Source organism: Trypanosoma conorhini (genome assembly GCF_003719485.1).
Source record: "Trypanosoma conorhini strain 025E chromosome Unknown Tco_14.4_contig_00701, whole genome shotgun sequence".
Classification (NCBI taxonomy): Eukaryota; Euglenozoa; class Kinetoplastea; order Trypanosomatida; family Trypanosomatidae; genus Trypanosoma; species Trypanosoma conorhini.
This window is the reverse complement of record NW_021704793.1, coordinates 1-8,915: the sequence shown is the minus strand read 5'-3', so window position 1 is coordinate 8,915 and position 8,915 is coordinate 1. Positions and strand designations below refer to the sequence as shown.

The window sequence follows — 8,915 nt, the reverse complement described above, 5'->3', positions numbered from 1 at the left end:
AGTCTTCTACAACATGGCGTTGTTACTGGACCAGCGAAAAGTCGTTGCTGGCGGTGAAAGACCCCTGCCGGTATCAGACAGTGACGCGCCGAATAGCGACAACGACGGGAATGTCAGCGGGGAGTCCCGCAGTGGCAGCAGAGCCGTCGCCGTCGCTGCCGAGGCGGAGCGGAGCCTTATCCCCTGCATGGGCAACCCGCTCACCCGCATCCCGTGTGGCTCGATCACCGTGAGGCTGGAGCAAACGACGCTGCTGCTTGGCACGGCCTCGGCCGGCGGCACCAGCTCCGGGAGCCTCGTTGCGAGCTTCCCCACGGCGACGCTCGCCTTCGCGGAGTGCCCCAGCGAGGGGGACACGGCGGTGAAGAAGGTGCTTGAGCTTCGCACGGAGAACGTGGAGCTGTTCCGCCCTGGCGCCGTGAAGGTGCTCATCCTCGGCTTTCGCGGGACCAATAAGTTCGAGTTCTACTCCCGGCAGGTGGTTGGTGAGGGGGAGGTTGGCTTCATGCTGACGCTGCTCCAGTCGAACCCGTGGACCGGCAACCCGCGCTTTCAGGACTTTCAGGAGATGATTCAACTCGTGCGCTCCTTCACCGCGAAGAGCAACGCCGAGGTGTTCCACCACTTTGGGGCTCTCAGTCGGGATTGGTCTGCGGAGCTAAACTCGCCGGCCCCATCAAGCGCGGAGGCGGCTGGCGTCGGCCACGCCGCGGAGGAGGCGGCGCGGCGCAACGCCGACAGCCAGACCGCTGACAAGCGTTTCTTCAAGGCCCTGCGACATGTAAAGTTTTCCCCGCAGCTACGCTTTGGCGGCGATGTGGCTGTGAACGTCGATGTCATTCTTAATTGGCTTGGTATATCTGAGAAGATGCTGCCGCAAGTTTTGCACATGCAGGCATGCGACCGACTGGAAGGCCTCTTGAATCGCATCGCGGAGAGAACGAAAGCCTAAAAACAGAGCAGCGATGCCTCCACACACGAAAAAAAAAGAATAATAAAAAAAAGTCATTCACTGAGCGATGACACCTCTTTTTTTTTTGCTGTTTTCTTTTCTTCCTTTCCCTACTTTGTATTCCTCATTTGCCGTTTTTGTAATCCTTTCTATTGCTAGTAGCTCTAATGTACATGCTTGTCCCTGCACTGGTGGATGGTGACAACGCGAGGAAGGGGCGGAGATGGAGGGGACTGGCAGGAAAGAGGGGGATGTGCAGCGGGGCCTCCTTGGCCCTCCCCCTCTCTTCGTTTTTTTTTCGATCTCTCTGTGTGTGTGTGTGTGCTTTTTTTTCCTTCGCCCCCTCTTGTGGTTTCCATTGATCCGTGATGGAGTTGTTCTCCCCATGTCTGCTTTGCTGTCTCTCTCGCCCCCTTTTTTCTTTCGTTGTTTCTGCCGCGGCTGCTTCGTTTTGCAGGGAAGCGTGTGGGCGGCTGAGAGGCCGCGGAGGTTGTTAGCGCGTTGTTTATTTCGTTGCGGGCGGGGGCGGGGGGGCGTTTTCCCTCGAGGGCGGTCGCCGGTATATATATTTTTTTGTGTAGTCCGCGATGCGGCCGACGCGCTTTGTGGGCGGCCGGCCACCGCCGGTGATCGGGCAGACGCGCAAGGCTCGCTTCGCGGGCATCGACGACAACCCGACGATTACGTTCAGGCCGTGGGACACGAGCGAGCCGCTCATGGCGGACTACGGCTGGCAGCGCGGGCAGCTGCCGAAGTTCCGCGCCCGCAGCCCGTTCCACCGGCAGCAAATTGCCCGCCGCATGGTGACGGAGATGATACGAAAGGATTACTGCATTGTAGGCGGGGCGCGCGCCCCCGCACTGCGCATTTTGTCGGACCACGTCGTGGAGCTTGCCAAGGCCGGGGACACCGACTCGCGGCAGCAGCTCGCGCATTTTCTGCACGACCCGCTGATGGTAGACAAGGCATTTGACGAGTACCCGCGCCGCTTCAGAGACATGTACGGGAAGTACGCCATGATGACGCGGCTGAAGAGTCGGCGCCGCACGGACGGCGTGGCGATGTACTTTGTGGAGTACAAGAACCGTGACATGAGCGACAACCACAAGGGCGAGGACTACACAACAGGGCCCGAACGATTCTTTCTGCCGCCGCGTATTGTTGAGACTGAGAAGGGCATCCAGCGTCCGCCGCACATGCAGATGGCGTTCGACCGGTGGGCAAGTAAATTCAAAACGGAGGAATTTCACCACTGGTGGCGGCTGCGTCACGCCAAAATGCGTTTCTGGGGCGTGCGCAATGTCCCGCACCCCAGTGACGTGGACCCGTTGTGGACGGAGAAGGAGGAGGAGGAGTGGCACAATGAGATGCTTGCCAACACCGGCGACTTTGAGGACTTGGACCTCGAAGACGACAACTTCAGTGCAGCCGGCGAGGGCGGGGAACCGGCGGCTGAGGGGGCTGCTCCCGAACCGCGGCCAAGGGCTTAGGGGAGGCTGGACGCATCCAGTCGGCGAATGCCTTTTTTTTTTTTGTTGTGCCGTGTTGTTCGCTCTTACCGACCTGTTTGTGGTTTTGCACGCAGTCGTTGCGACACCGACAGCGACAGGCACCGATACATCCACACAGCTATAGGGGTACTCCACTTACCACTGTTGCACTGGACGCCGTTCCTGCGGCGATACCTCGCTCCCCCTCACTGCTTTCCCTGCATATCCTAGCGGACGCATCCACCGTGTGTTTTATTTCGGCTCTTTTTTTTGTACGTGCATGTGTTTCTCTGTGTCTCTGTGTGTGTGTGAGGCTCGGCACGCGAGGAGGGCAGACACCGCCCCACTCGTGAGCACGCAGCGAAGAGCTATTAAGCGGGTGTATGTTATCTGCCGCCCCTCCCTCCTGGGCATCGCTGTGCGTCGTGTGCTTCCCGTGGGTGAGCGGCCGCAGGCAGGGTGGCTGTCACGCGCGGCAAGTGTGGCGATGCCAATAAAGAAAAAGGAGGAGGTGTGCGGCAAGCCCACACAGTACAACCTCCAAACGTGCGAGTACGACTGGAAGTATCTGCCGGACACGCACTTCGTCATCAAGCAAGGCGTCAGACGCCGGGAACGGCCCTCATTGTGGCCAAGCGCCCCAGCAAGCGTGGCCCGCAGCACGCCACGGGCACCGTCGCCCCAGGAATCTCCGCCGCGGGAGAGGCCCCTCGCTGCTGCAACCCCGCCTTCGCCAGCACCGCCGTTGGTGGCGTCCCCAGCTGCCGCGACGCAAGGGCCGCAGTTCCCTCTCGTTCCATGGTCGCACGAGGAGCTGCGTCAAATGGTATACGCAAACCAGTCAGAGGCGCAGCGGTCGTACCTGCGGAGCGGAGCCTGAGCGGCACGTGGGCCACACCAATACGCTTGGGCCGAGCAAGTGCATACCAAAAAAAAAAAAACTTAGGGGCGTGCCCGTGACCCGTTTTTCCCCCTCCCCCCCAGTCTCTGCGCAGGTGTTGCGGTGTGTCTGTCTGTATGTCTGTCTGTCTAAGTGTCTCGCTCTCTTTTGCGCTTTCTCCCTCCGCGTCGGTGTGTCCTCGGCGTTTTCTTCTTTTTCTTCCGCGCCGCACCCCCTCTTTTTTCTGTCTCCCGTTTTTGCCGCTACGGACGGGAATTTCCTGTTTTTTTTTTTTTTGCTTCCCGCGGCGTGTCTGGACTTTTGTCCTTGCTGAGTTGCTTGCTTCGACCCGGCCTCGACGCCCCGGCAAACGCATTGGCCGCGTCTAGTGGGCGCTTAATCGGCGCCTTGTCGAATGCAGCTTCTCCCTTGGCGGCCAGCGCGGCATAAACGAAGGCGGTGGAGTGGGCCTGGTGCGCCGCAACCGTTTTCTCCACGCGGTGTGTGTGGGGCGGGGAGTGCAAAGAGGGTCTCAACTCCATCTTGCCTGGCGACCCCCATTCGAGTCCCCGCCCCACGCCGCGCTGCGGTGCGGCAGTCGAGTGGTACTTCTTTCCCTCGCCTCCATTTTTTAGCTTGCCCTTGTGTGCGTGTGTGTCTGTGGGTGGGTGGGTTTCCTGCTTGTTGTTCTTGACGACGCTCTTTCACGCGCGCGCGCGCTTTGCCTTCTTCTTTTCTCCGCGTCGCCCCTTCTGCCTGGGCTGCGGTGACCGCGGCGCGAGTGCGCGAGGCCGATAACCAAAAAGAAAAGAAAAACGAATCCGAAGGTTAAGGTTGTTTTTCCACCCCGCCTGTCAGAAGTACCGCCAAGATGCCGAAGAACATGGGAAAGGGAGGCAAGTCCTTCAAGGCAGGCAATGCCAAGGGGATCATGCAGAACCAGAAGCGCGACATTCTCTACGCCGACCCCCAGGAGGAGGAGGAGTACGCGCAGGTGAAGAAGGCGTTAGGCAACCTGCGGCTTGAGCTTCAGCTGGCGGACGGTAGCAAGGCGATAGGCGCCATTCGCGGGACCATGGTGCGGAAGGTGTGGATCGCGCAGGGCGACGTCGTCTTGGTCTCGAAGCGCGCCTTCAACAAGAACGACATCGTGGACGTCATTCACCGCTACAACCCCGCCGAGGTGCGTGCCCTCGTGAAGGACGAGGTGATTCCGCGCGACTTCCGCTCCAGCGACGAGCGAGACGCCAAAAACGCCCACTCCGACTACGTCTTTGTGGCCGACAACGACGACGACGACGCCGACGCCGACAAGGAGGACGGCGAGAACGTCATCGACCGCAACAAAGTAGTCCTGGACGACCCGCTGGCCACCTTCGACGACTTGTAGGGGCTGCGGCTGGCGATGGGTCTCGAAAATAAAAAGAAAAGAAAAAAGCTAAAAAAACAGATAACGGGCGTGGGACGCCAAAAGAAGAAAAGAAAGAAATTTAAAAGAACAAGAGAAAGAGGAAGAGGAAGAGGGAGAGAGAGCGGCGCCCGCGCAAGTGCAGCCACACACGCACAAAAAAAAAGAAAACACCACTGCATGCGTATTAATATATACATTTGCGCGTTTTCCTTTCAAAAAAAAAAGGAAGGGCGATGCGGAAGGAGACGAGGAGAGGACCCCTAAGGCGACTACCGCATCTAGACGTGTCTATATAACAGCTTGTACATAATGTGCCCCGCAAAATGGCGTAAATACTCGCTCTTAGTACTTTAATGTCGTGCAAATTCCAAAGGCTTATAATTCCCAGCTTCCTTTTCTCTCTCTCTCTCTCTCTGTTTGGTTTATTCCTTTGCTTTCGGCGTGTGCCTCCTTTATCCTCCTGTTGGCCTCACCGTCTGTGGTCCTTTTAACGCCCCTCCCTTTTTTTTTCCTTCCTTCTGGTTGCTTCCCCTTTTTGCTGCGCAGAGACGAAGCCTGCGCCAAAGACAATGATGTGCTGAGGCCGAATTCATGGCGGCACTCGCGGCGGCTGTGCCCTCCACAGCGTTGCCTCTCTTGCGCCATCCGCCGGAGCCCGTGGCAAGATGGTCGAGTGGTCTAAGACGTGACGTTCAGGTCGTCATCTCTCCGGAGGCGTGGGTTCAAACCCCACTCTTGTCAGTCTTTTTCCCGCCCGTGTGCTCTACTCCCCGATGAGCGTGGGATCTGCGTGAAGAGGTCCCGCGTTTTTTGCTTGGGGGGGGGGGGGCGTTTGTGCGCCCTGTACGCTGCTGAGTCTCCCAAAGCATGACGTGCACATGAAGCCTCTGGGCTTTTATGTCCGTCGCCAATGTCTCTTTTCAACTCGCGAATGAATCATTGGTTCTCTCCGCCGGGCGCTGCCTACACCACGCCTATATTATCCGCAAATACGTGTTACTTTCGTTATTGTTGTTGTTGTTGCTTTTTTTTTCCGTCACTTCTTCTTTTGGTTTTGACAACGGCTTCATAGTGTGGCACGCACTCCCTCGTCTGCTGCAGGCAACCTTTTGCGGGGCAGGAGGGATGACAACGAGATTGGTGCTGCGTGGTGTCTCTGTTGTGGGCAGCAATCCCGCGCCGTTTACCGACCCCATTGTGCTGAAGGTTGTCTTGGAGGTGTTTGAGAAGCCGCCTGCTCACGCAATAGATGTAAAGTTCATGTGGAAGCCGATCTGGGACTTTCCAGTGGACCAAGAACTCGACGAGTTTGAGGTCGGCCCACTCGCTACACTGGGGAGACATGAACTGACGCTTCAGAGCGACCCGCCCGACTTTGCACGGATTCCCGATCCGACGGGACCAACGGCGTTGATCGTCTCCTTCACGTACGAGGGGAGGGAGTTTCTGCACTTGGGCTACAATGCCGTGGTGACCTGCGAGGGTGAGATGCCAGACGTGTTTGAGACCGCGGAGCCCTTGCGGCGTCATCTTGCGCAGTGCTTTCCGAGGCAACTGGCAATTGTGTGGGATGAGAATGCCGGGGATGCCGTGAACGACGGTGCCGGTGATGGTGGCAGCAAGAGCCACAGCGAGGCTAAAGCGGATGATTCTGGCGATGAGGATAAAGACGAGGATGAGGCTGCCAGGGGAGAATGCGCCTCCGACAGCGATAACGGGGAGCCGCCACTCAAGAGGCCCAAAACGTAGCTACCTCGGATGCAGGGGACAATTTAAAATTGGTGGGATGGACCGTTTTTTTTTTTTCGACGCCTTCGAAATCTACACGCACACGCACAACCTAATAATGTCTGCCTGCTGTTCCGGCTGATTCCTGCCTCGCTGCACCCACGTGCATTGACCTCATCGCTCCCCCCCTTTCACGCCTCTTCTCCGCGTAGGTGGAAGTCTGCCACAATGCTGATGATCATTGGACCAGATGACGCTTCATTGTTTGAGTGCACAAAGTCGGCGGACAACGAGAGTACGCACCTGTCGCGGCAGTTAATGCTGTATGCCTCACTGGATCTCTTAGATGACGTTCTATGGACGACAGGGGACTTCCTCCTCCCCGCGATTGATCGGCCATTAGATGGAAAGTACTACGTTTCCGCCTATGTCGGTTTTGCGCCCATCAAACTGCTGCTGATGCAAGAGCAGGAACCCAGCAAAAATGCCCGCCAATTTCTGAATGAAGTGTACGGGCTTTGCGTGCGTTACTTTCTCAATCCCTTTTCGTTTCCAAACACCCCTGTTCGCTCCACGTTGGGGGACAAAGTTCGTGCGCTATATGAGCGCTACACCTAGGGGCATTGGTGAGGGGCTGACTGCATCCATTCTTCTTATCACGGCGAGAACATACAGCTGGAAGTTCTCTTACGCACAGACTTTCGTGTGCGTGTCTGTCTGCCGAGATTGAGGCGGGCTTAGGCTTCCTTATTTCGCTTGGATCCTTGTTTTTCTTCCCTTTATGCTGCCTTTTCGCGGTCGACCAATAGACCTAGGTTAGGAAGACGCGGTGGGCGCCAATTGACGCGAAAGAGAAGAGGAGAACGTGGGAGGATGTCCTTTAAACCGAGTATTGTTATATGCGACTCACCCGGGGAACTGAGCGGTGTGGCATGCCAAAAGATAGTTGACATTATCCACGCTGCAAAGCGCGAGAGCTGGCCCCTTTCCATCGCTCTCTCCGGTGGCTCCACGCCCAGGATGTTGTACACGCGTTTGCATGAGGAGCAGTTGCACCTGCTCAGGGAGGAGCGGGCATTGCGCTTCTTCTTTGGCGATGAGCGGCTCGTGCCCGCCGAGGCCGCTGACTCGAACTATAACATGGCAAGACAGGCACTTCTGCGCGACATCCCCGAAGACCTGGTGGTGCCTGTGGACGTGAGCTGCGCTGGAGGGGAGGCCTCGAAGGACGCCTGCGACGATGCCATGCAGGCCGCGGAAGCGTACGAAAGGCGCATCAACTCGTTTCCCCGCCTTCAAACGGTGGAGACGATGGACACACGGGTCCCTGTCTTTGATATCGTTCTGCTTGGTCTGGGCTCGGACGGACACACCGCCTCCATATTTCCCGGCTCTCGAGCCGAGAGCGAAACGCGCCGGGCCGTAAGTGTGGGCTTTCCGAGCCCCACGATGAACCCAAAGGTCTGGCGAGTGACCTTGACGCCCGTCACCATCACCCACGCGCGGCATGTTATTGTGCTTGCGACGGGCAAAGAAAAAAAATGGGTGCTGAACGGCATCGTGTTAGACACGCCCAAAGAAGCACCTGTTTCAAGGTTTCTGCGCAATTGCACGGGTGGCGTGACGTTCATATTAGACAAGGAGATAGCGGAGGATCTTGGACGCTAAGGTCTCGTCCTATAGGAAGCAATTTTTTTTTGTTGCACCGCGTACTGTGTGCCCCCCACCGTGTGGGCGGTGGCTCTCTCTCTCTCTCTATGGCTGGATGTGGTGGTGTGGGACTCGTGTGTCTGCTTGCCTTTTTTTTACTCTCTCCCCTCTCATTCTCCTTTTGGCTGGTGGCCGATGTTCGGCTGCAGTTCAAGCCAACAACAACCACAACAAAGTAGAGAGAGAAAAGCAATAAAAGAAATGCCTCCAAAGCGAACGAGGGCGCGCGCTGCGGAGAGCCCTGCCAATGATGTGCCACGGGGGCAGCGGCAAGCGAGGGCTGAACCCGGCAGCGGCGTTTCCGATCAACCCCCTGCACAACGCAGAAGGGTGGAAGAGGCAAGGACAATACGGAGACAGCAAGTTGCCAGACAACCGCTGCCGGATGGATTCTACGACTCGGTGTTTAATGCGAGGTGGAGCCACGTCTTGGGGTTTCCCGAAGGCGAAGGGGACGCGATGGTGGTGCGAATGGAGGTGCGTGAGGGCCAATCACCAACACAGTTGTGGGACTACAGGCGGAAAGGCATAACTTATGCGCCGGTGGAAGATGCGCGGCAATTTATTGCGCCGCGCCCCAGGCTGTTGGTGCTCTCATCCGCGAAGGGGTGGCCCTGCTCCCTCAAGAAGCTAATAGAAATGACCGACTGCTACGTCAACTATGAGGTGGAGCGGGTGTGGCGGGTCGTCCAGGGCGATCTAGAGGGGGCGTTTGGCACTGACGACCTAAAAGGATTTGACCTG

General features: G+C 57.6%; 8 protein-coding genes and 1 non-coding gene across 9 annotated transcripts, besides 7 other annotated features; all 9 read left to right on the top strand.

Annotated features, from left to right (window-relative positions):
• On the top strand, positions 1-952 carry Tco025E_08115 (uncharacterized protein; the record flags this gene model as incomplete). Its single annotated transcript, XM_029374971.1, has 1 exon — positions 1-952. A coding segment is annotated over one exon (952 nt), but the record flags the coding sequence as incomplete, so codon positions are not given.
• Positions 953-980: 28 nt separating this feature from the next.
• Positions 981-1,004: a microsatellite.
• Positions 1,005-1,539: 535 nt separating this feature from the next.
• Positions 1,540-2,442, top strand: Tco025E_08114 (putative 50S ribosomal protein L17; the record flags this gene model as incomplete). The annotated part of the gene is made up of 1 exon (XM_029374970.1): positions 1,540-2,442. The coding sequence occupies one exon, from the start codon at positions 1,540-1,542 to the stop codon at positions 2,440-2,442; it is 903 nt and encodes a 300-aa protein (XP_029224911.1).
• Positions 2,443-2,722: 280 nt separating this feature from the next.
• Positions 2,723-3,322, top strand: Tco025E_08113 (uncharacterized protein; the record flags this gene model as incomplete). The annotated part of the gene is made up of 1 exon (XM_029374969.1): positions 2,723-3,322. The coding sequence occupies one exon, from the start codon at positions 2,723-2,725 to the stop codon at positions 3,320-3,322; it is 600 nt and encodes a 199-aa protein (XP_029224910.1).
• Positions 3,323-3,445: 123 nt separating this feature from the next.
• Positions 3,446-3,489: a microsatellite.
• Positions 3,490-3,965: 476 nt separating this feature from the next.
• Positions 3,966-3,996: a microsatellite.
• Positions 3,997-4,193: 197 nt separating this feature from the next.
• On the top strand, positions 4,194-4,712 carry Tco025E_08112 (eukaryotic translation initiation factor 1A; the record flags this gene model as incomplete). The annotated part of the gene is made up of 1 exon (XM_029374968.1): positions 4,194-4,712. One exon carries the CDS (start codon positions 4,194-4,196, stop codon positions 4,710-4,712), a length of 519 nt encoding a protein of 172 aa, XP_029224909.1.
• A 25-nt stretch (positions 4,713-4,737) lies between these two features.
• Positions 4,738-4,769: a microsatellite.
• A 47-nt stretch (positions 4,770-4,816) lies between these two features.
• Positions 4,817-4,855: a microsatellite.
• A 274-nt stretch (positions 4,856-5,129) lies between these two features.
• Positions 5,130-5,148: a microsatellite.
• A 244-nt stretch (positions 5,149-5,392) lies between these two features.
• On the top strand, positions 5,393-5,474 carry Tco025E_08111. Its single transcript has one exon. It is a non-coding gene; the product is annotated as a tRNA-Leu (tRNA).
• A 263-nt stretch (positions 5,475-5,737) lies between these two features.
• Positions 5,738-5,764: a microsatellite.
• A 94-nt stretch (positions 5,765-5,858) lies between these two features.
• Positions 5,859-6,482, top strand: Tco025E_08110 (histone chaperone ASF1; the record flags this gene model as incomplete). The annotated part of the gene is made up of 1 exon (XM_029374967.1): positions 5,859-6,482. One exon carries the CDS (start codon positions 5,859-5,861, stop codon positions 6,480-6,482), a length of 624 nt encoding a protein of 207 aa, XP_029224908.1.
• A 207-nt stretch (positions 6,483-6,689) lies between these two features.
• On the top strand, positions 6,690-7,079 carry Tco025E_08109 (trafficking protein particle complex 2; the record flags this gene model as incomplete). Its single annotated transcript, XM_029374966.1, has 1 exon — positions 6,690-7,079. One exon carries the CDS (start codon positions 6,690-6,692, stop codon positions 7,077-7,079), a length of 390 nt encoding a protein of 129 aa, XP_029224907.1.
• A 255-nt stretch (positions 7,080-7,334) lies between these two features.
• Positions 7,335-8,129, top strand: Tco025E_08108 (6-phosphogluconolactonase; the record flags this gene model as incomplete). The annotated part of the gene is made up of 1 exon (XM_029374965.1): positions 7,335-8,129. The coding sequence occupies one exon, from the start codon at positions 7,335-7,337 to the stop codon at positions 8,127-8,129; it is 795 nt and encodes a 264-aa protein (XP_029224906.1).
• A 243-nt stretch (positions 8,130-8,372) lies between these two features.
• Positions 8,373-8,915, top strand: Tco025E_08107 (retrotransposon hot spot (RHS) protein; the record flags this gene model as incomplete). Its single annotated transcript, XM_029374964.1, has 1 exon — positions 8,373-8,915. A coding segment is annotated over one exon (543 nt), but the record flags the coding sequence as incomplete, so codon positions are not given.